The sequence below is a fragment of the Harpia harpyja genome, chromosome 5 (genome assembly GCF_026419915.1).
Source record: "Harpia harpyja isolate bHarHar1 chromosome 5, bHarHar1 primary haplotype, whole genome shotgun sequence".
NCBI lineage: Eukaryota > Metazoa > Chordata > Aves > Accipitriformes > Accipitridae > Harpia > Harpia harpyja.
Genome location: NC_068944.1, coordinates 28867813 through 28893609, shown reverse-complemented (window position 1 = coordinate 28893609; position 25797 = coordinate 28867813). Strand labels below are relative to the sequence as shown.

The 25797-nt window shown below is 41.0% G+C and overlaps 1 protein-coding gene across 2 annotated transcripts in view; it reads right to left on the bottom strand.

The window, feature by feature from the left end:
- TAF4B (TATA-box binding protein associated factor 4b) overlaps positions 1 to 25797 on the bottom strand; it is a 77696-nt gene that overhangs the window by 34154 nt on the left and 17745 nt on the right. Inside the window, exons 2-10 of one of the 2 annotated variants that reach the window (XM_052788549.1) lie at positions 24846 to 24994; positions 23950 to 24054; positions 19815 to 19982; positions 19585 to 19707; positions 17292 to 17381; positions 13413 to 13988; positions 8171 to 8306; positions 7463 to 7568; positions 1771 to 1943 (exon numbers count right to left, since the gene is read on the bottom strand). In XM_052788549.1, coding sequence (XP_052644509.1) covers positions 1771 to 1943; positions 7463 to 7568; positions 8171 to 8306; positions 13413 to 13988; positions 17292 to 17381; positions 19585 to 19707; positions 19815 to 19982; positions 23950 to 24054; positions 24846 to 24994 — 1626 coding nt within the window. The remainder of the gene's footprint in view (positions 1 to 1770; positions 1944 to 7462; positions 7569 to 8170; positions 8307 to 13412; positions 13989 to 17291; positions 17382 to 19584; positions 19708 to 19814; positions 19983 to 23949; positions 24055 to 24845; positions 24995 to 25797) is intronic. The other variant, XM_052788551.1, reaches the window with a different exon arrangement.

Below are 25797 nucleotides of genomic sequence, written 5' to 3'. Positions count from 1 at the left end.
TCTACAATGTTTTCCCAGATACGATCAAAGTGTTCCCACTATTTGATCTCGGACAGTAAGCATTGACCTGTACCTTAGCTGAGTGCAAACTCATTTTGCTCAAGCACCTTTCAACACTTCCTCAGCAGTATTCCTATCAGAATACTGAAACATCAACTTAAAGACAAAACAAAATGCCCCCAAACCTCAAGACCTCCCTCCACACACACACTTCCTAAACCAGTCGGCTCAGTTCAAGAGCAGAAGCATTCATTTTCTGAATTGCTGTACTCCCTGACAGTATTCCTTTCCTTGCAATCAAAGCACTTTTCATTTGTGACATTAATAATAATAAAATATAAGAATAAAATATAAGTTTTTAATAAATAATTAAATAATGATTGAATAAATATTTAAATAAAATAATTATTATTGTTGTTATGATGATGATTGATGGAGCAGCTACCATGCCAGCCATGAAACAGCCAGGCTTGTATTTTCCATCTTTCAATGAACTGTCTTCACACTCCAAACCAGACAATTATCTAAAAGTACTTTCTGTTTATGTTTTTGTAGAGGTCTTTATTTTTCCTTAGATCTACTTCCCATGGATGACTGGTTAATCCTCTACTGAATTTTGAGAAAAGCTTCTAGGCACCAGCTTCAGTGTATATTTTCCCTTTTCAACTAGTAGCACAGCACTTACTTCACTCAGCTATGCCCCATACAGCTCAGATGGCACATCTGGCTAGCCAGTGCGGGATGTACTGAGGTAGCAGATAGCATTTGCAGGTTACATGCTTGTCACAGGCTAGCTGCTTAGTTTAGACTAAGAACAAGTTGCGTGCAGAAAGACTTTGCAATCATGTAGTTAAACCACTGTGACAGAATTATGACTGCACGTAGGAAGTGCAGGCTTTCCTGAATGCTCAGCTGTAAAACTCACTGTTCCAGTATGGCAAGCTACCAGGCAGACAGCAGGAGCAAGGAGTTGAGCAACATTCACCCAGTTTGCTGTAGACAGCAGTGGTACCAGTCAGTGCGGTGCTACACAAATGCATGCTCCCTGCTCTGACAGAATACAACATTGCTAAGCAACAGTTATTGTTTTGCTCAGAAACTAACAGCTGAGATGATACATACACTAAAAAACTTCCTGTTACAGTTGAATCTCAGCCATTCAACATACATTCCACAGTATTATTCACAGATACAAACAGCTTTAACATCTCTTTTGCATAAAATTAATGAAAGATTTTTCCATAGCGGGACTCGTAAACAAAGGTCTGCCCCATGCACATTGGCAGTTTGAAACTTAGTCCTAATCATATGGGCGGGATCTGTAATGTTTGTCAATACAGTACATATATCTAAACAGGCTGAGGAATGCAAAAGCTGTTAGGAAAGTCAGCGTAATGCATCAAGTTAGGAGCTGCAGAAACAGAAAAGCACACTTAAGTGTTTGATTTGATACTAGCATCTATATGGTTGTTACATGTTCCATTAATATAGTCAATCCATTCTCACATGTAAAAGTGGCACCAATTTATTTTTTCTGGTTGTGCTTCAGACTACTTCCATGTAAATAACTTAGACAAAAAAAACCCCAAAAAACTTAGTTGTTTCCTAGAAGAGGAAGTAAAAACTCAGTATAGTTTGGTAGAAACACATGAATTGAGATGGCAGATCTTTATAGTTCCAGCTCCTTCTTCAAAGATTGGAGGCTGGCTGATGAAACAGGCAAGGAAATATTACATCCCTACATCTCTGTTACATATGCTTTGTTCTCACCTATGTTCAAGATCATCTTCTGAAGCGCTTCCGAGGAGAGAAAAGGTTCATCTGCACAAGAACGGATCACTGTACCAATGAGCTCAGAGTTTGTTGCCAAAATGCACGCATTCTCCTCGTTAAGACTGACCCCAGCCATTGAAGTCACATCATTTATGTCATCTTCATCTCTACTAAAGAGAAAACCAACATTTTATGCTTCGTTCAGAATGCATACAAAGAAAAAGCCTCTCGACTATCAACAAACAGCCACAGTCCTGTATCTTGGAGGCTACCCCTATACAATAGATGTTTAGTGTGGGCGTGGACAAGGGCAGACAGCTCCTAAAAGCTTTCACATTTCAGTCAAGTGCCTCTCAAACGTTAGCTTGACTAACGCCTCAGTTGCTAGGCATGCAAATCCTTTACATGAAACTGAAATCCTGAGCAAGCTCAGAAACCAAGGACTGAGGTAAACCTGGATTAAAAGTCCCAAAAGCCCCCCATGCTGCACCACTGCTCTTACAGCCTGAAATTTGTTCTAAAACTCCAATTCACCAGGTAGAACCAAGTGTTGAATAAAGCTGAATACTGACTCACTGAACTAATAAACAGGCCCATTTTCTGAGATGCCTATCCTACAAACTGAAGCTTACAGCACAAGCGTATTAGCACAAACCTGATCTTCACTTTTATTTTAGTGAGTTCCCTTAAAAAATAAGATATAAACTCTCCTTGTCAGTAGTATACAGAACCAGCCAGACCTTGCCCTTTGAATCAGTCCTACCATACAGTACTGATGTATGTAGCAGGGAGGATGCTATGCTTCTGAGGAACAGAGGCAGAACTCTAGTTTTTAACATCCCCCTGTTAGCTGGATTCTGCTGTAGCAGCTTTGGTCTACATGTTCAAAATAAAAACTCAAGTCTGGTGTACCTAGGGCTAACATAACTAAGACTAGCTGTAATCATGGCAAAGCTCATGTTAAGCAAATAGCCTGTGTGCCTCAGCTTTGAAAAAAGAAAGATAATTTTGTTAAAATACTGAATGAATTTTATATGGGAAAGGTTTTTCCAAGACTCTAGCAATGAAAATACGCAAGTTATTTTCAATTAAGTTTAGATCATCAAAAGAAAGCCTTTTTTGCTTCACAAAGTGACAAAGGCCCTAATGGTGGCTTCAAGTGTTAAGAACCAGAATGCAAGTCAGCACTATTAATACAGACAGGTGGAAGCACTCAGTCTGAAGGTCTTTGGATTTGGAAAACAAAAATCCCAAAACCAGACACACACCCCTCCTGAAAAGTATTTGCAGGGAAGGTTTGATGAAGTTAATCTTCAGAAAATACTGTGTGACCTAAATAACTCTTGAACAAGGGGTTAGTCAAAAACTTGCCATTGTTAGGTGAAATGGGATCTCTTGGAGGCTGTCTTCTGACTGGCAACAGGTAAAAGCTGAAGTTATTAGAATGTGGGTTGGGTTTGAGCAATACTCAAAAAACACAAGAAAGAGTTGGGATTTTTTCTTAAACTATAGATGCATTTTCTCCTTTGGGCTTCAATAGGTTTCTATGGTACAAGTCTTCTCCCACAAACTTCTAGAGAGAAGCCAGGCTAGGAAAGGAGTCCAGCCTTCCCCTACTCCTCCTGCCATTTGTTTGTGAGCCCTCATGGCTAGGAGTTTCTACGTGATTTGTTCAGGGAAAAGGAGACCCAACAGATTCTCAAACCAGCTTCATTCATTAGGTCTAACTAGACATAGCTTCCTGACTAGGCTTATGCCCCAAATCCATCGTGCTAAGAAAAGTGTTAAAACCCTGGGATTGTCAGAATGGTTAAGTGATCACAGTTAGGATTCAAAGCTGAAGGCACTGCTGCCAGAACAGCTTCCCTCCTCCTACCCCTTCACAACCAGCCACTGAGCAGTTCCAAGTGTATACTCATGCTTTATCAGCCTAACAGAGACCCTGATCTTCCAAGAAGAGTGTAAATGAACCTTCACTGCATGCTAATTGAGTGCTAACTCATCTTCACAAGTACACTCCAGTTTCCTCTTCTTAATGACCCCTACAGAGAAGCTGGTGGCAGAGACAAGAATCCCACCGCAAGTGCAGTGACTGTCATGGATCTGCTGATAAAGGAGATCACAAAATCAGCACAGCTAGCACCAAGAGCATAGATCACAAGCTATCAGATCTGCAGATGCTGGAACCTGACATCATCCCAACGGAACTGTTTACAGAATCCAAGTAAGGATGCCTCCACCTCAGGTACATAGCACGTGGTTTCAGCAAATCATTTTAGCTTTTAATCTGGCCGCATACTCCAAATACTCAAGGAAGGAGGAGGTAAACTTCTATACTATACATCTATCCACCTTTCTACGTACACAAGTTTCAGTTCTCTAAACCCAGCCTTTATCAGGCTACTATCTTCTTTAATATTTCCATGCACGCAGTCAGTCTCTCTTGTGAGTACACACATACAAGAGCTTATATGCAAGCAGACATCTCTGCCTGTGCTATTTTTAAGGACCAATTCTAACTTTTTCACTGTGGAACATAAGTTTGCATTAAGTCACCGAGTCACTAGCCTTGATGAAAGATTAATTTGCACCTATGAAAACACTGCTGCACTGATTTTACTTAACCCAAAGAAATTAGCATTATGTTTCCTCAGAAGTAGTGCTCACTAAAGATTAATGCAAGTTTCAGAAGCTGTGTTAAGTTTGTACTTTCTACTATTCTTTTTTCCTTGCTGTTCAAACAAACCCCAATCATTTTAAGCAAGGTATCACGTACTTCCAGTAGGCTATTCTCATTCTACTAAGGTGATAGATTTAAAATATTCCAGAGCATACATGCAGACGTTTCTGTCGCACACTGACTTGCTTTCATTTTCAGCAATCCCACCGTAATGCCCCTCTTCTACACCACTTCATTTAATGCTTTTTGCATTTGATCATGTCACACCCAGAAATCAACAAGAAAAACTCTCCCAGCTGTTATAAGTCTCCAGTAATTTAATCTTATCAGGACAAGGGGGAAAACAGAACACAATTCTTTCTGAGCATTACCCTGCATGAAGCCAGGTTCGCTATTTATACTGAATATTCTACTGGAAAAAAAGCCCAAGCAATACAGATGCACTTCACAGCCATGAATGTGCCTATATTGGCTGAAAAGTGAGTCTGTGGCACCCTCTGGTGTTTGACCAACGCACATGTCACCTTCTGAATCCATCTTTACTGCATTTTATACAAGTCAAAGGGAAAACTAGAAAGGCACGCGTAACGCAAACCTCCATGCATCATCATGGACAACTACATGGGACAGAACAATTCCAGCAGAGTGAGAACCAGCAGCACCCCCCCCTCCATGGGGCCGGAGGAGCAGCTGCCCAGATGTTCTCCACTCTGCTGTTTCACTCCTGTTTGTCTGCTAGTTGAGATTGCTAGTACCTTCCAGACAAAATGCACAAGTCAGAGTTGTATGTGCCTTGGTGAACAACTCTATTAAACAGAATAGATGCAAAACAAATATCTGAAGATGCAAATATGCCTTATTTTTTTCCAGAGTGCCCTAGCATATACTTTACAGAAGTATGTAGAGCAGCTTATAAAAATCTTGATGCTTTTAAAACATCCTTTACAATACATGCCATGGGGAAATCAAGTGGGCTAGTGATGCCCATGTTTAGCTGAAATAATTTCTAGAAGGTTTTTTTTAAACTGGGGGGAGGGGGGGGGGATCACCATTTTTTCTACTGTTCATCTCAGGCAACCTAAACCAGCCTATTAAAGAGCAGACAAGGTCAAATTGCAGTTTATTAAGTACAGCTTAGTGAGTATTACGTTCTCAAATCCTACCCTAATCTAGTCAACACAATGGCAGAGAGAGTCAGGCTCAATGACATACTGCAAGGAGAATACACAGCTTGAAGTGTCACATATATAATCACATCAGTTATAAGACATGCTCTCTGCCCATAATGAATCCCATCACAAAACCTGAAAGGGGGCCATGGTGCTTCTCTCTGTCTCACGCATGATCAGCAGTTGATAGATCACAGGTCACAAAGAATAGCTGTGCTGGGAATACTGAAAGTCAGGACAGAAGAGAGCAAATGACTTCACGGCTTACCGGGCAACATCTACCGCCCAGGCCAGATTAACACTATGTGGTGCTAGACGTGCTCAGAGAACAGAGATACTTGACTGATGGAAGCCAAAAGTTCAGGTACATGCTGCCCAGGTTCAGGTGTATTAGGATTCTCATACGTAGTTTTTAAAATTGGAAAATTTAGTTATAGCATTGCAAAGAAGCACCAGGGGTGTATCGAAAGACAAATTCTTCAGAAACAAGAGACTTACTGGAAAAATTTAAGGTGAGCTAGAGATTTCAAATCTGAATTCTCATGGACTTAAGCTACTCTGAAAATCATAATCCAAAAGCAAGAACAGAAATCCATCTCAGATCACAGTGTAGAAGCAGAGTTTTTCCTGTGCTAAGAATTTAACGATTCAGGGAAGGAACTTCAAGAATTCAAACTTTTTCATGTAACACAGTTGATACACTCCAATTAGAAGATGACAGAAAAAAAATAATTGTTTCTGGTTTTTTTTGTAGGAGTTCATTTGTTTGTTGGTTTTTTTTAAATAAAATTATGTTATTTATGAAGTGATTTTTTTCCCCAAACATCACTACCCAAAATTACATCCCAAATTATATTCTGAAGTATATTTCATAAGAGCTTGAGACAGCTGAACAGAGCTATTGCTTTAACATCAGCTTTTCATTTCAACTTCTGGCTACCAGTGTTTTAAGTGTTCATTGTATACTGTATGTTACTGTAAGCAACAACAGCTCTCTGTCTGTATCAGTGCACACAAAGCTGTAGCTTTCAAGAGATGAGAAGTCAACTGGTCAACAAGACAAAGGTGTCATGTCTGCTTTTATCCCTGCAAGAGCAACTTCAAGCTTGCCTTAAACTCGTAAGACCAGTAATGCTTATGGCAGCCTGTACCTCTGCTCCAACATTACATTTCAGAGCTACAAAAATAATTTCTGCTTTCAAAAAGCTAATGTTACCAGAACTAAAAGCTGTAAGCACTCCTACAATCTAAAGGCCTAGAGAATATGCCAGAAGTCATAATTAGAGGTGTAGTCAAAGACTTTCACCTCTACATAGAGGAACAAGCTTGTCAGAGGAGCTAATAAAAAATTTCAAAATACAGCACAAAGCCTTAGACAGGTTACCAGCCAGTCCACGAAACAGTTCAATGCTATCTGGCCATCTGTAAAAAACAGAGGTTATATCTGCTTTAACCCTATGGAGAGCTTTTAGTACAAGGTAACTTTGCTTTACATTAGCTAATAGTACTCACAGGATGGAGAGATCAATATGCCTCCTCTACAAGTGAAAAACTGATACTTACTGATGCACACTGTTTATATCATTACACTCTTGTAATACCGATGAAAATCCAACTTCACCAGGACAGTTTTCTTTCATTAAGAATAATTAACATCTGCTACGAGGTCAAAATTTTTAGGTTCCCCCTTGCCAATTAGTATTATAAAGTGAAAAACACCTATCATAAACAAGTTTCTAAAGAAAGTTGCTTTCATTTGGGCCCCGTTCCCACCTCTATGCTTGCTGTCTGTTCCTTTTGTTCCTTCCTATAGTAAACTTCTGATATTCTTTATTTTTACCTGAAGGATGTTGCTCCATTCTCTTTTATTTTAGCTTTCTGAACAGGAGATGCTTGAAGCGACAAAATTTTATTTCCTGGCAGGGTAATTTGTTTCAGAATGGAACCTAAAACAAAACAAAGAACACGCCATAGTAGAAAGCAAAATGCTAAGACAAATGTTTAACCAGTTCATACTTCTAGCAAAGGCTACTGCAGACTCAATAGCAACTAATTAGGTCCATTGGAAAACCAGACACTCCGGAGTCTTACACTCTACCATGTTCTGTATGACCAAAAACCCTACATGCTCTCAGCAAACATCCTCCTCTGTGCTGAGCAGTGAAAGGTTTTAGTGAAAACTGGCTGGCTGAGACAAACTCATCTTATGTGTCAACCTGGATCTGTTGAAGGAAAAAGCAGTCTCATGAAACGACTCTCAAAAGCATCATGGTTTAAACAAAGTTCACTGCAAGGAGCTTACTCGCAGTATTTCAGCAAGTACAAATGTTTGATTGACATGCTTTTAACAGGTGCCAGAAGTAGACATGGCACTGAGTTTCTCATCAGAATTCCAAGCAGACAGTAAAGATGTTCAACTTACTGCACAGAGCTGGTTGCTCCCAATAGACAACCACCTTCTTACATTCCTAAAATCTACCAACAGCCTGCACTTATTTCTATATCTCAGCAGTCCTCTCCCTTCTCCATTAGAGAGGTTCCACTTTACCTGCAGGAAACTGGTTAGTTTGAACAAGTGTATTCAGCGGCATCCTTTCCCCAGCAGATGTCTGTAGGGTCAGTGTTGAAGGTTGCGGGAGTGTGGATACTTGCTTTACAATGGTTCCTGATGGTTGTTGGACCACCTGGAAGTGGAATATCCAATATCAAGAGCAAGAAGAGCTAAACATACAGAGAAGTAAATAGTATCAACGTGTTCATTTAGCCAGAAGTGCTGCCAGGCATGCATGTGTGTCTAGCTTTCAGTTCAAAGGAAGCAGCATGCTCAGAAAAACCTCACTTACTCTTTTTTTTTTTTTTTTTTTTTACTTCATGACAAGAAATCTTAACAACTGGTGGTGAGCTTTAAGCTCCAGCTCATTCGGTGAGCTCTAACAGACATTTTACCCATACTCTCTATAACCATATTAGATGAGTTTCACTGAGTCTTATACAATCCATTACACTAAGAGGCTTTCCTCTCCTTAAGTCTTGCTTAAGAGACTAACAATTGAGTACTGAGTCTGCTTGCCAGTAAGTTCAAAAGGGTAGGTATCACATACACCTAGTTAAAGAGAGAACACCAAAACAGTCAGAAGTCTTGCATGAAATCCTTTTCCTGTCAAGAATTAAAGAGTATACACTATAAAGTTACTAATGCATTTTTGGAGATGCAACATCGATTGTAAATTGAGATGCTGAGTTTCAAAATGTTAAGCAAAAGTACACTGAACACATCAGTTAGCAGGAACATGAAGTACCAGCTAGCAACACCTATAGTGAGTAGAGCCTCTACACAAAGACATCAGTACACTGCTGAAGGGTAAAAAGGAAGGGGATTGATAGTTTTGTTTAAAGAGGCTCTTGAAAGAAACAAAACCAGACAGCAGGATGTCATCACAACACAGACCTACAGGCACAGCCCATAAATACTAATTCTTCCTCTTCAAGGGCAGCTATTAAAACGCAAGAAAGTAATAAAATTGCAGCATCCCTAAAAGCCTCATTTCTAAGCCTCCTAGCAAGCCGAATGTGGTCTGCAGCTTTTGATACACCCTTTGGAAAAGTTCTTGATTACAAGTAGTAGAAAGATGTGCTTTTACCAAAGCATAAAATTATCAACATCTTCAGACTGAATCTAGCTTTTTAGCAGCAAAAACCTAATACAAAGGAATTTTCAGGGTCAAGAAACCACTTTTTCTCCTCTACATCTTTTATTCTAACTACAGAAAGTCTAAAGAGTGCTTGTACAGCAACACTGTACAGGTTTAATTAAAGAATTGACATTTATTATACTTCAGAAATTAGGCTGTCTCCTTCTGTCATCTAACTTCAGATTTATCAGTAAACATCATCAGCATAAGCACCACACATTCACAAAAAGAGGTATTCTGTGTATCAAATAGTCAAGATACACCCCGCCCATCTCCCATATTCATAGCATCATGGTTTGGCACAGCAGCAGTAACATAGAATAACTGAGCTGACGGTGGTGTCTGAAAACCAGTTCTTGAGAAGAAACCTAAGACCCATAAGAGAAAAGAACCACGGGAGTACAGGGACAGATTGTGGACAGAGTCAAGGCTCACACATGCAGCACTTCCTCATGAAGTAGTGCAGACACTAACATTTACTTCTGTGTGCTTTTACCAAAGTGCAGTTCGATCTTTCTTGAAGATCCAGCTTCCATACACTGGAAGTTGCAAATAACGTTAACAGCATAATTTATGTGTTCAGATAATCACCGAGCCACCGACCAGCCTGGACAAACTACTCACAGGCTCCACCAGCACCCACACAGACACACACCTAGAGATCCTTCCTACCACCAGTGAGAATGATCTTCAGCATGCAAAACACAGCACAGGAGGAAACGTAAGCATTCAAGATTAAGGTATGGCAGACAAAAGAACAGAGATAGGCAATGTTAAATCAATAGTTTAGATGGAGACTGGGAAATAAGTCAAGTAACCGAGGAGACTAGATCAATGAGAAACAGAAAGGATGTGTTGGCAGTAAAGCTGATTTTCTGTTTGCCATTCTAGCTGCTAGACTAACAAAAGCTGGAAGTCCTTGGGACTTGCAACAGGAGAGGGCAATAATCCTAGAAATTTCAGCAAGGATCTAATGCCAGAAAGTAGTATTACAAAAATAGGCAATATCTGTGAGAAAGAGTTACCGTCTCTTTTCTTCAGTTTAGCAGCCAGAAGTAATGAAGAAAAGGGACTGTTCCTTTGTGCCCCGTTAAATAGGTTGACAGAGACATCAGAATAAAAAGCACCAACACTCTCAAGTAAAAAAAAAAAAAAAAAAAAATGCAATGCAACATTCAGCTGATAGCATAGACAGCTGCCTGAGAGAGACTTTGATTAGCCTTACTTGAACCTATTTTACATTCATAAAGCAAAGTTCAGAGATCAGCAGAGACATGTTGAGATACCATCACACACTACAAGCAGTATTGCTTCACGAAGGAAGCCTCACCAGCTGAATGCGAAAGCATACATCCAGGACAAAAAACTCTTGAAAAATAATGGAGAAGACTCTGTTCAAGAAAGCTCAGCTCTGAGGGGACTTGACACTAACAACTCACTAAGAACAAGTAGTTGGAACAGCACAAGCACTTCACTACTTGCTTCAACCATTAGCAATGTCCAGGGAGTGTGTCTCACTGGAAATTGCAGGGACTACACCATAAAACTGCTGCTCTTTATGCTTAACATGAAGTTGTAGTCTCACAGCAGCTTTCTCACCATTGGAGGCCAGCAGCTGGTAATGCAAATTCTCATTTATTGTGCTTTAACAAGAGATAAAGCAATACTACAGCAACACAAGCTTTATTTCCAAGATTAAACTTCTTTGTAAGCCAATGCCCTTAAATGAGGCTGTGCTAAGAAAGTCACCAGGAGGGAACCCTTCCAAACATACAACTCTCACAGCACAGGCATGTGATCAATCCCAACAGCATCCCAGAAGAACAGGTCCCTCAGTATTCACCATACAAACCCAGACTTCCAATAGTCATGCTACAGAAACAAAAGTTACATTTTGCATCACTCTGGTCACAATGTTGATACTAAAATACAGCAGTGCTGCATTCTTAAGCACCACCAACATTACAACAGAGCTGGCACAGGAAAGTTCGCTTTACATTCCTCAAGCACAAGAGACCTAAATTAGAAATGGGCATGCAGAGGGAGTATGTGGCATCAGACAACCCTGCGGGCTGGAAGAGAAAGAAATTGCTGGCAGCATTGTATGGACAGATTTGCACAGCTGGCGTGTGCTTCCTCTTAGCGGGCAGCAGGACCCTTCTGTTCAGGGAGGGGAGATCCAGATTTGTTTTCTTGTGGGAGGAAACAGACCCTTTGTCCTTTCAAGGAAAGGCATCAGGGAAGCCCTAAAAGATGCAACCGCTTCTACTAACTCGCTCTTTGTGCTAATAGGTTGTCTGAACAAATACAAGGTCCTGATATGGCTAAGCTGCAAAAGTGGTCATCTCAGCCCTTCGACTATATCCAAGACCAAAATTAAATAGGTATTTTGAAGAGCAAGTATTTTAATCACTGTGCCTGTGATCTACCCAAACGAGGATAAAAACATGTTTTGTATGAAATTCAATGTTTGTAAGGCACAATGAAGAACCGCAATTGCAATAGGCTGCCACAGTGCAGTAGCGGAGGAGGCAGAAGTAATTTCTTGAGTTCCCCAATATCATATTCAAGAAGTGTTTTGACTCCCCAGTGTAGAGTTAAGCTTCCTCGTCTATTTGTACAGATGGTCAACCTTTCCCCTGGATTACATGATTTGCTGTGTAGCCAACAAACTGCTCTCCAGCCCTTGTACAACCTAAGAAGCCCTCATTTTCTTCTGGCTGGAATTTCAAATTTAGTCCTCAAAGACAGTAAGGGTACCAACTCCTTTTCCAATTTGGCTTTAGCTACTACTATCTAAGACTGTCAGTGCATATGCTTGATAACTGTTTGGGGTTTTGGTTGTTTGGTTGGTTTGGGGGGGGGGTGTTGGGGCTTTTTTTTGTTTTTTAAAACAAACCCACTCATAAAAAGGATCCCCCATCCCATATAGTTGAGTGCTTTGTTCTTTTCAAGCAAGTCTGGAAAGGTGAAAATCTGGTAGCATGAGCTCTTTATTTAGAATGCAGGATTCTTGTTATTACATCCACCTTATGCATTTGAAAGGAAGAAAATTTAAAAAGCAAAACATTTTAGGGGTCTGAATACTGTTAAATCGAGAATACACAATAAACAAACCACAAAGGAAATTCACACACTAGATGCCCTACTCTACCTGTGGAAAGTAAATCTAGCTTCATAGGAAGTCTTAATGTTTTCTCCTCTTTTTAAAGAAAAAAAAAATCTTTACAAGGAAGCCCTATGCAAGAATTGAGACTATTCTCTCAAAATAAATGAGAACATTACTTACAGGTGGACCAGTTAGCACACTACTCAGTATCTCAAACACCCATAAACCAAACCTCATGTCTTTCACAACATTGCTCTTTTGGGTATACCTGTGATCCACAGTTTGTTGGTATTTAGCATTAACATTAGCAAGAAGTTAACCTGTGCCAAGAAAAAAATGTTAACACATTGCTTTTGAGGGTATTGTTTTAATAAGACATTTATTCCTCCTGGAATTTGTTAGTTAATGAGGCCTGATAGAAAAAGCTCACTTTTGGATGACTTCATAATTAACATGTCTTCGTAAATTTGGAGGTCAGAACTCTGCTCTGAGAAGCTCCTTGAGCTAGTATGTACATTTCAGTTAACATATCACTAAACATCATCAAGCCACCTGTGCCTGCAAAGTATCCAGGGTAGGAACTACCAAGGTAGAGAGACTGGAATCCCTGGTGGCTAGCTGATGCACAGCCCTAACAGGGCATCTAATAGTAATTAACGTAAGCATCCCATCAGCAATTTCTGACACTAGCATTTCCTGCCTTTTCTTTCAGATGCCAACCTAGCTTGGCTGCACTCATAGCAGGGGTCAGAACTCATATCCCTTGTGTCTCAAGCTGGATGTTCAGTCTGGTGGAATAGTGGTCAGCACACCTTGCAAGAGACCAAGCTTACAGTTTGGCTTTAGATTCACCTTTTCAGCAAGGGCTCAATATCCCTAAACTATGACAAACATAACTAGATAAGATCCAAATTGATATCCTCTTTACAAAACTGTAAGAGTCAAAGTAAAGAAGCCCAGTTAGACAGAAGCAGAGAAATTCATCTTACCAACTGTTTCACTTTAACCACCTGCTGAGTACCCACTGACTGCGCAACGATGGAGTTCGGCTGTGAGATTTTAATACTGATTGGGGTTCCAATGGCTGGTTTCAGAGAAGGCTGGAGAGGGGCTGTTGCTGAAGATGCTGCTGTAGAGACCAGCACTGGCTTTGCAGACTGGAGAGAGGACGTTGCTACTGCAGAGGTGAAGACCGGCTTGACAGTTTGGACAGCAGTCTGCCCTGATGTTGCTGTCGTTGTGGTGAGGGCTGAAGCTGCAGGCCGAAGAGATGCTGTCACCACTGCAGAGGAAGAAACAGGCTTCACGGTCTGCACAGAACCTGATGTGCTGGCAAGGACTGGTTTTATAACCGGACGGGCTGTGACTGTTACAGAGGCAGACACTGGTTTTATAACTGGAATAGAAGTTGTTGCTCCAGCTGAGGTTGCCACTGCTATCGAAGGAGCTGGTGCTGCAGAGGTACAAGTCGAAACAGCTTCTTGGGTTGGAACTTGCTGCTGCATACACTGCTGGATAAAGCTCTGAGCATTGGGCATTAGCTGCCGTAGGGCAAACATGCTTTTCTAGAAGAAAAACGAAAAAACACTGGACATAACAGCAGAGTCTTCCACAATACTGATACATTAGCAACTGAATCCTCTTCCAATTTAATTTTTCATGAGATAATAAATTATTTCAAACAAGTTTTGCTGGAATTCAGACACCCTTAAATTGATGACGATACTGCTCAGTGAAGACCATAAGAATCACCAGCACAGGCTGAGCAAAGGTCAACAGTCACCATAGCTTCACTGCACATAGCAAATCCCATCTATAGGGAAACTCACCCATAACTTCATTCTTTTGTTTAGATTTTTCAATTTGGAATTTATGTTTCAGAGTAAGACCATTTTAACTGCTTTACTACATCAAAAAACTTTGTTTTGCCAAAAAACCCTGCTATATTGTAACAGCTGTGTTTATTCCACAGAGCCTGTCTGACAGAGAACTACAAATTATCCAATAAAGTCAGAAACAAGCTCTGAAAATATGAGCACTTCTATACCAATACAGCTGTATCTACACTAGGGGGGGATACCACTTTAAGAATGTCTGTATAGCTGCAGCAGCACAACTTAAGCCAGATAGTTCTCTGCAACAGGAGAACATCAGTAAAGGTACCTGGCAACATCTCATTTTTTACTACAGCCATGTTTGAGAAGGTTAATGGACAGAATAATCTTCAAGCCCTCTACAGATTTTCCTCCTTGACTATGTACAACCTGTTATGGCTCAGAACCAGGGGAAATCAGTTCTGCAGCTACCTGTATATTCTCAAACCCCTTTTTTCCCCCCTTGACAGTTTTTGAAGTTTTTAAGAGTCTCCAGCATAGAGCTACTGCTCTGGGTTTCATGCAAAAGGAACATCTCACATGCTAATATACCAAGTGAACAAATTGTTTGCACATCTGGACCTTCTGCAGTACACCTATCTTTAACATTCACTTCCTTTTCTTTTAAAAGGCTGCTCAGCTTTCCTCATGCTTCTAATGCAATTTACCAAAAGCACTCAGCACAGATTTGAAAATCAAGCAGGCTTCACAGCCAAAGTCACTGTACTTTTCCACTTACTGGAACAGACAAAACATGTGCAACAACTTCATCAAAAACCTGCAGCTCAAAGATAAGAGACAACTCCAGAGAGTCCTCCCTACAATTCCACTTCACTAGCTAAAAGTGAATTGGCAACAAGCCGTATCACATTTTTTTCCAGACTCGAGCTGCACGCATTTCCCCCACGAACAAGGCCTGCACCAGTCCTTGTAGCACCTTAGAGAAGTGCTCCTAAAGTCAGCTTCCATTTGGCACTCAGTCCTGTCACAGCTGCTCAAGAGTTACAGGACAGACCTAATTGGTGTGTGTAACATCCTTAAGGTATTTCAGAAAAAAGCAATCAGGGTGCAAGACATTTTAAAGGATGGGTAACACTACAAAGTCAGCTAACTGACCATGACAATGTCTAAAAACGATTCTGAAGTCACAGTATTTCTTTGTTAATATAGTGTGCAACAGGGAGAGAGCACCTTGTCAAGGACTATGGGGTATGGATACTGCCCAAAACAGAAAAACCTAGATGATACCAGTACCTGGCTGCATGCTGCAGGAGAAACGTGCAACAGCTGATGACCCAACTTCACTCCTGACCCATGCTGATGAACCCAACTTAACTCCTGTGGAACTGCATCAAGGTCTGTGTGCCAAGTGTAGCAGGTCTCCACATTGTGGGATGGCTTATTAACTCAGGCTGAGCACTTCAGCAAGTGCGTGAGGACAGCGCTGTGCTTGAGCTAATAAATAACAAACCCTTGGGGGACCCGACAGAGTGGAAGCAAGTACAAGTACAATGCAGCCACCCCTCGGCTCCTCTGCGTGAGCTAGTCTGGGGCTATCGGGGCTCATCAGCCCTGGACAAGGTCTAGCTGTGCCAGATTTAGGCTGGGTCTGGGCAGAGCTACTGAGGTTCACCTGTGCTGTTTTGGGAACACAGCACAGCAGCACTCAAGGTGGCCCCACGCAAGCACAGCCAGCCCACGTCCAGGGGGTTCATCAGCCAGAGCCCTGCAGAAAGGAGCTACGCCACTTCGGAAGCCAAACTCGCCCTGGGAGTTAGTAGAGCTCTGCTAAGACTCCACAGAGCTCACAGGAAACCTCTGCCAGTCACACAGACCCTACACTCACAGCCCGGTCCTTCTGCAGCCAGAGCTGCACTGGACGCAGGAAAGCCCATACTCGAGGTGTTCGTTTTTCTAGCTTTTGCATGGGCATTTAAGAAGCCTCCAAGGAATTAAACAGACAATAAATGACCAATATAAAAATTTTATATCAAGCCCTGCAGAGATGACTGTAGTCTTCTAGACTCATGGTAAACTTACTAGCAAAGCATTTAAAAGCTGCCATTGTAACAAAAATATTTATCTCCCACTTGAACAGATTAACACCAAGCATCTAAAGTAATATCAATATTATCACATGCATTGTTACATGTGCTGTCAAATACTAAGGAAGAGGACAAACTCCAGAAAACCTCTGTCCCAGCTTTACCACTTAACTATTCTTCTTTGATTCTCCACCATGCCTATAATGAATGCCAAGGAAAAATACAGATCTATCAAGCCTAAGAATACGTGTACATTGCAATTAAGTAAATGTAACCAAGTTTTCCATGTTTTCACTGGGATTTAATGCTTGCTGTACAACAAAGATGTTCATTTTTATTTTGTTAATACCATTCTACCATATGATTAAAAGTGTTAAGAGAGCATCTTTTTTTAATTTATGTGATTATTTGCTTGAATGGAGGTAGAGTTGTCCTGGGTTACTTTTCCTAAGCTGCAGTAGTCCTGTCAGACCCTTTCTGGAGAAAGGGGTGGGTGTTTTTTCTGCCTCCAGTTAAACACAAACCGGCAGACATGACTAGCTTTATGTAGATTCTTTGAGCTTACATATTGCATAAACTGTGCACAGCCACTGTTGTCAGTATTCTGTATTAAACTCAGAAGAGCTACAGTTCTGATGAGAAAGTAAGAGGTCACCTTAGCATAGCTGCTCTACTGTAGATGCACCAGCTTGCAAAACATTATTCTCCACTAACAACTAGAGGGTCATTACTCTCCAATTTAAGAACACAGCATAACTTACTCCTCTGAAATCCTCCCTCCCCCCAAAATGTCTTTCCAAGAGCAACAGTCACACAGGGCTAGGTTAAGCACCATTTCCTCAACTGACCTGAGCAAGTACCTATCTGAATGCTCTGATTCTTTCCTTTCCTTTCCTGGTCCTCCTCCCTCCCCTCATTAAATACTATATATCCACAATCGGACACTTACCTTGAGAAAAGGAACTAAATACGGTTGTGGAGACGACTTGAGCTCTATATATAGCTTTTTTGTAAATTCTTCTGGTTCAATTTTTGCTTCCTACGAGGAAAGTATAATTACAATGGTAAGTTATAACTATGAATCTACCATATTTTTTCCCCAGATGTACCAAAAATTCGTGGAAATTTACATTATCATGTAATTGTTCAATTTCAGTACTCAAATGCTTTTCTCCTGCTGTATTGTTAAACAAAAGGTTTTAAGATAGAATGATGTTATAATTTAGATATAGTATTATCAAATTTAATTACTTTCTTCAACTACAGGCAGTTAACACACTTAAGGATACTTGTTCAAACATCCATTCACTGAAGTGAACTGACAGAAAGAAGTTTATAAGTAGCACTGATCCTTTTGAGTACCTCATTGTCATGCAGAGATATGTAAAATCGACTACAAGTACTTTTTTTTTCTGTAAAGGTAGTTTATCTGCATAAAGATCAATTGAAAGGGACCAGAGACAAAAGACAACTCAGTAGTTTTTGTAAGACAATTCTAGTCTAATGCATACATAGCACAATAAAGCAGAGCACTTCACATGCCTTTCAGAAGCAGGAGAAGCTGAACATGAGAACATCACTTCCGCATACCACTGCTGTAACAGCCCTCTGGCTTGTAGAGTACAGTCTCCTTTCTCAATGCTTTCGGCTCTGCCCCAATACAAACACCAGACTCAAGGGCTTGGGAGGGTGAGGAAGCTGCAGCAGACTTCTGAGACCCCTCACTCACTACTTCAGTGCCACCACGACGGAGCTAAGGTGGTGGGTAGCCCCAGACACTGCTGCCCTTTCTCACCCTCCAAGGTGAGACCCTGCCACAGAGACACCAAGAACATTGCCTCCTCCAAGAAGGTACAGACACACAAGGAAGAGGGACCCCAGCACAAATCTCTGCCTCTGCAGTGAAACTGCTTGTCTCACCCATATTATCCTTTGGAACAACTGTTCCAAGGAGCTACACAACCAGTGCAGGGCTTGTAAGGACTGTATATTCACAGACAAACTCTACATAAATGCTCTCCTATTCAGTCATTTGATCTGCTGCCTGTTAGGTCTCACTGAGCTGTGCATACAGGTCACTGAGGTCTCACAGATACAGATGCAGTGATTTGGTATGCTACATCTCAGTGCATACAAGGCACTTGACACCCCACTTCATGAGATGCTGCCTTAAGGGCCATTTTACTTCACAGCTGCCATTTACTCGTTTTCCTCATACATATGAAACATTAATTTATTCTGCATTTAAATCATGTACACATACTGAATGGCAGAAGAGCAGCATTTTTAAAATACTACAACAAGCAAACAAGTGCACAGTTACTGATGTATTAATGTCTGGCAACCACTGTTCTTAAAATAAATAAATAAATAAAAGTACTGTAAGCACAAGAAGCAACAACTCTAGTATTTTCCTACAGAAGCAAGGTGTATAGTCCAGCAGGGATACAAAGGCAGAGGAATCAATTTTTGCAAGGCTGCATCTTCAAACAATCTGCTCTCTGAAATTACACCTCTGTCTACACCATGCTTTTCTAGACTGAAAAGTCCTTTGGTACCACTAGCAAAGCCAACCCCCTCCACCAGCCCACAGCCTTCTGCTATGGTGGAAAAACAAAACAGCAGCAGCGGTCAAATGCCAAGACAAGAAGTGGCAGGAGAAATCGTTACCAAGAAAACCCAGCTGTGCTGGGGTACAGCACAAAGCAGCATACGGAAGCCACCTGCAAGGAGAGGGAGAGGTTGGCAGTCCCCACATTATTTTCCCCATCCCACTGTCTAAAGACATAGATAATGTCATGCTTGTTCCCCTGGAGCTTCACTGTCAACCTGTAAGTCACTTCTGTCTTGGAGTAAAGCAGTAGTATGGACTTAGCACTGCACTGCAACCTCCGTGGTAATACTCTTGCCATTGAGGACTCAAAACTACACTAACATGGAAAAAAAAGCAGGTCAGACCCAGGAGCTGTGTTAACACTATCAGCTCCTCCTGCTGTCAGTTATCTGTGTGCATAAAATGAAACAGGAATGTGAGAGGCGAAAAAAATACCGCATGGGATCCAGTTAAAATAAGAGTTACAATGTAAGACTCAAAGAGGGTCAGGTGTACTCAGACACAAATCCAACTCTTCAGCTGTTTAAAAAGGAAAAAAAAAAAGACAAGGAACAAAACTATGATTAAGTCAATGTCAAAAGCAATACACAAATGATGCAGACTTTGTTTCAAAAAAAAAAAGTCTCACCAAAAGATTTTGCACCAGATTCTTCACATTCTGCCCCATCTCAGGGGCCTGAGGTCCACTAGATGCCAGTTTTATTAGTGTAGCAAGAAAATTCTTGCATTTCTTCACATTCTCTAGCATCTCCTAGTGTGGAAATAAAGAGAAGACTGTTAGATGTTGCATTGGCTCTCCAACCTCTGATGAATATAGAGAATGTTAATTTTTAATTAAAAACTTTTTTTTTCCCTTACTGTAGAAGCGCTGGTCTGTGCTACTGTTGTGCCCTCTGCTTTCACAGAGACTGCCTTTTGGGAGATAGCTTGTGCAGGTGGTCCTGTAACTGGAAGTTTTACAGGTGTTCCAGTACTCGAAGGCTTTACAGCAGTAACTGTAGTAACACTAGCTGTTGCAGCTGCTGGCTGAAAAGAAAAATTAACACTTTTTAACCGAAGACTAACGTGACAAACATACTGTATTTTGCTAGTGTATAAGGTAGCACCCTCCCTCCACACTACTATTTAAAACATAAAGAAATGATTTTTATCTTTGTTTTTAAAGTTTGGATTCATTTGCTTTGAGAGGCTCTATTTAATACAGTAAGTGACAGAACCTGCCCCAGCCATAATTCTGTTTTTAAATCAAGGGCGGGGGGCGAAGAAGTGACAAAGGCTCACCCAGACTGAAGCACTGCCTGCAACTTCAAGTGAAGAGAGAAAGGTAAAGTTGTCTAGAAGAAACCAATATATTAACTTTGTCAGGCTCCTACAGCCTAAGAACTAATGAATTTTGGACAATGCTAAGCCAGGTGATACTACTCTGAAGATAAATATGACCTTAAGTGATTATTTATCTTCCTTTCTTCCCCTGCAGCTCCTCTCCCAACTGCAATATCCCTTACTCTTCCTATCACACAAGCAATAGGCAAAAGACATCGTGTCCACTTTCGAAGGATGCATGTGCCAGCAGAAGCAGCCAGCTGAGCAAATGCACCTAACAAGTTCTTCCTGCCTTTCCCTTGTGGGAAGCAATTTGGATCTCCCTCTTCTCTGCCCAGACACAAACCCTCACAAAATTCAGTTATTTTGAGATGTCTTTTTAAAATCTCATTAGAATTTACCAACAGATTCAGAAGCTCCAGCAACAGGAGAGTAATGAAGGTTTAGCAAAAAGTAAGAACACAATTGCCTCTCTCCTTTGCAAACCAAGCTAAATAGTAGTTTCCAGAGAAAAACCTCCCAAACTAAAGTATTTCTACTACAGATTTTAAAGAGGAAAAAAAAACCCCACACCGAAAAAACGCAACACAGTTCTTCTGATACAACAGAATACAATATGAGTAAGACTTTGCCTCTACAAAAACCACTACTTCCAATTTCTCAACCTGAAAACTAAAAAGCCAGATTGAACCTGCAGGTTACAGAAAAGCAAGTGTTTCAGGTTAGCATTTGAAACCTGAAGTTGGGTTGTTTTTCCTCCAAACCTCTCAAGAGAAAGGGAAAGTCTGGTTTTGCAGGCCAAATTCCAGGTTCAGATCTGCACAGCGCAATTGCTTTCACTGACTCTTAGCATGTTTAAACACCCCAGTTTAGTCCAACAATCACAAATTAATACTAGCTAATTGCATTAATGATAAAACAGCAACACAAGAGCCTAAGTTACCCTACCATGGATAAAACAAAAACTAATCACAGTTGGACAGACATCATGTAGAATATCAAAGGGCTTTTAAGTCTTCCAGGATAGGGAAAATTAATGAACAAACATTTAAAGCTATAGCAGACAACTGGCACTTTTCTTATTTATTTATAAATTATTTTCTTTCTGGGTGGGTCCATCCCGTGTCATGTCGTGTGTCCCATCCCCATCCCCCACCAAGCTGCTGCCAGCTTGACATGAAAGAAGCAGGCAGCTACCAGAAAGCTTTCCAGCTTAGGCTCCCACTGTTGGTAACACTTTAATAGCTCTCTGCAGGATCTTTGCCACCACCACTGCCTCTTCCAAGGATGAGGCTCAACAGCTCTAAGACCACAGGGACGCAAACTGGGCACGGGAATCCCACAAACAGATGGACGGGAGGAAGACGGAAGGGGACAGAGCACAGATCTGTCAAGCTGCAATGCCCTGGGCTTTTAAAAGTCGAAAACATGAGGTTCATGGGAGCTGATCTCTTGCAAATTCCAGCATGTTTACACATCAAGACCAGAAGGGCATTTTATCAGCTAAGGGAGGGAACAACAGGAAGTCTGCTGGACCCTTTTCCCAGGAAGATGAATATATGGGAATTAACTTCTGTCATCTGCCCTCAACCTTTTTCACTACTGACAATTCTCATTCTCACTTCGAACAACAGAGAAACAGTAGCAAAAAAAAAAAAATGGCATTAATCCTGCATATTTTGAAGTAATTTCAAGAGAAGTGCTCTGCATCTAAATGAAAGTGCCCCAGCATGATGCTAATTAGATACTTTGCAGCTTCGTTACCCCATCTGGGAAGAAGGTAAAAAATAAAAGTGTGCAGGTATTTTGTCTAACTTCAGAGCTTAAAACATTCAGGAATGTCAAAAAATGGAAATATTTTTGTAGATGAGGAGAATAATCCTGGAGTCAGTAACTAGAGAGAGTTTTGCAGACAGTAGTGTTCCAAGCTGTACTTCGCACAGGACAGGAGATACGCAACCAAGCCAAGGATTATTTCCTCTCCACTGTCTCCTACTTTTTGTGATGCCATCATTTCCTAGAGTCATTGTTCCTGCCGTTTAAATCCAGCCCTATGGCTTATTAGAAGTGTTCAAGATTCTACAATGGAAAAAAATACAGCTTACAAAAAATACTGCATGTCTACCTCTTTAAATATCTCAGAAGAACACAAGTTAAATTGATTACATCAAAACTGAACTAAGAAATTACAGAAGAACCAAGTCAAAGGCAGATGTAAGTTAAAGGGAAAGTTAATAGCATGATGAGCCTCAGTGTTTACCCACATGAGAGTGTGAGGATGCAAGCAGCCTCATCCATCAGACGGAAGAAATCTTTACCTTCATCTCTTCTCCCCAGTGCAAGGGTAGTAGAGTAGATGACTATTGCTTTTATAACCTAAAGATCTCTATGCAGAGATCACAAGCACAAGGTTTGCAAGCTAGTATTTGAAAATAAAAGTGGGTAAGGAATACTGGTTACTGTTCTTAGACACAAAGCGTATGTTGTTTCCATTCTAAGCAAAATAGAAAATGTATTTAGAGGCCTCTGGGTTTTCCCCTTTAGCCCCAACATTATCCATATGTAGTGAGAAGGACAAGAAAAAAAGATGACAGAGCTGTGAGTAGTTTTCAGTTGCTGACACAGAAGAACAGCAGGAAGACGAATTTGTAAGTCAGACCGTTAGTTACCACTGTCAGTGAACATATCCCCCAATCCTTCAAACACCCTCAAGGTCAAGAACATACATCCAGCATGGTTTTTTGAATGATTGATACTGCTCATTTAGTAGAGCGCATGGTCAACTGCTACAGCCTAGTCTCCTTCAAGCTCTTGTTCACAAAAAAGTATGTACAAGCCAGACTTCCTCCCAATTTATCCTCCAGATTATGAGGAGAACAGAAAATTTTAGCTGCAGATAGAAGCAGTTTTCTTTACATCACATGTGCTTATCAAGAACTCTGGTCCCCAAGAATAGAGGATGAACTGTATCTAGAAGTATCATACTCTACAGGTGGCAAGAGCCTCCTCAGTAGAGTCCTACAACATTTTTCTCTGAAAAAAGAGAAATAAGACCTAGGAAATAAGACAAAAAACACTACCTAAAAATAATGAGGCATTTCCAACCACTGTCTATTTACAGTTGTATCTGTGGAACCTGTCTGCCAAACTCAATTAGAAGACAGGAGGTCTTCAGCTATGACATTCCTTCAGTTTTTAATGAGGGAAAAAAACGTAGACCTGAGAAACAGCTTGACTGGTGCAGACAGCTCATTTTCACCTCAAGATCATCTCAGGTTTACTTTTTTCCCCCCTAAGGAATCAGGGAACCCCAACAGAAGAGAGCATTAGGAAATCTCCATCTCCCAGAAAAGCTTCAGCTAGAGCTTGAAAGAGCTCTGTCACAGAGTACAAAAGCACTGTAAATGGCTCTCTGAACTATTTAATTTATCCATTGTTCATGCGCTTTCTACTGTAGTGAGATAAGATGATCTGACACACTGGCGGAAGCATAATTAAAATTATGCATTTAAAAAAAGACATTCAGGAGAGAATTTATTGTGAGGACAAAAGTTACCAACCTTACTGAAAACCAGATTAGAGTTAGAAATAACAAGAATGCATCCATATTTTCTTCAGTTCTCTCTGTCACTTATTCTTATTCCACTGCACTATAAAGCTTCCCACCTACCTGTATTACAGTAGGTGACTGAACAGTAGAAGCCACAGCATTTGTTGTTTGAGATGTTTTCACAGGAGTAGCTGCTACTTTCTTTAGTAACTGGGTGCCAGAGTTCTTAAAAAAAAATAATTAAATAATTATACATGTGCAGAGAACAGCTATCAGACAAGTCAATGACAAAACAGACACTGAAGTTAGTACCTGCTCTTATCCAATATAAACCAAGACACCCGCTCTTACAGTAACAATACAGGCATCATTCACGTAATCCATATAGTTTAAACACTGTTCAAAGCTATTTGTCTATCAGTTTAATACTCAAGAACAGATTCGGAGATATTTAGGCACAATGCCTAATCAGAATAAAACGGTTAAAGGACAAGCATGTTGGCAAGAAATATGCAGATGGTTACTTTTTTTGTACCCACTCTTATTCTTGAGTGCTGACCACATTACAAGAGATGGAAGCAAAAAGTCAGCAGAGCTCAGACAAGGACGAACATCCTGGGGACATGGGAAAGGTCCTCAGCTTCACTCAACTTCAGAGAAGTATCCCTCCACAGGATTGCAAGGTTGCAGTTACTAGCAGTAACCGTTCAGGTAGGTTTTTTGGTTTTGGGTTGTTCGGTTTGTTTGTGGGGTTTTGGTTTTTTTTCTCCTTAAAACCCTTTACATCATCATCAGAGAGGAATTCCTTAATTTCAACTATACCATATGTAACAGCTAGCAGTTTTTTCAAACTGAGAAAGCAAAGCACGTAGTGAAGTTTGTGGGCAAAACCAAACACCATCATGCTGTTCAGAAGGCGTTCAAATGCTTATTTAACCCTCCATAACTTATTTGCAAACCCTGTTATAACTACATAACATACAGCTACATCAAATCAAAGCTATGAGAGAAGTTACCTGTACAGCACATATTCTGATTGCAGGTGTGCTGGTAGGTACAGATGGTCTCACGCTTGTGTTATTTTGCGGCTGGTTCTGTGCTCGTGCTATTGCTTGTTGAGATACCAGCATTAGCTGGCCATTACTGCTTCTGATAAGAACAGCTCCTGGTGGAGAGAAACATCCAGACTGTTAGAAATTAAGTGATGTTATGGCTTTCCTACGCTTCTGTGGAAGAAATAACTAGACCACACTGATAAGATAATTTAGTATTTAGTTTCTTACTCCAAGGAACAGCTGCCAAGAAATGTAAGAGCTAAGCATACATCAACTTTACTCTGCATTTTATGACAGAAAACAATTCCTGAAGTCAAGAGAAAAACTTAACTAGACAGTCACATTCAAACACTACGTGCATACAATGTGCAAATAGCGAAGCAGTTCATAATTCGAGTCAAAATGGTATTTTGGACACTAAAAAGACAGACACCCCACACACACACTCTGGGACTACTTTAACAGTAACTTCCTAAAGCAGTTCTTCAACCTGCAGAATTCATCACCACTGTCACACTTGGCTGCCTCTATACATTTTCACTTTCTGAACATTTAGGCACATACTTACAGGTGAAGATAAGGTTTAGAGAAAACCTGCAATGGGAACTGAAGCCTGATTAATACCAGCTCACCTTCAAGACCATCTCCCTTGGTCAGAGGGCAGTGATCTCCAATGAAAGCCAAGGCCGCTCTGTACAAACGCATGAAGATGCGGGGTTTTAATCAAAGTGGCTTACAGCCAAATAGGAGATATTAGGGGGGGGCGAGGAAGGGGGGGGGGGCGAGGAAGGGGGGGGGGGCGAGGAAGGGGGGGGGGCGAGGAAGGGGGGGGGGGCGAGGAAGGGGGGGGGCGAGGAAGGGGGGGGGGCGAGGAAGGGGGGGGGGCGAGGAAGGGGGGGGGCGAGGAAGGGGG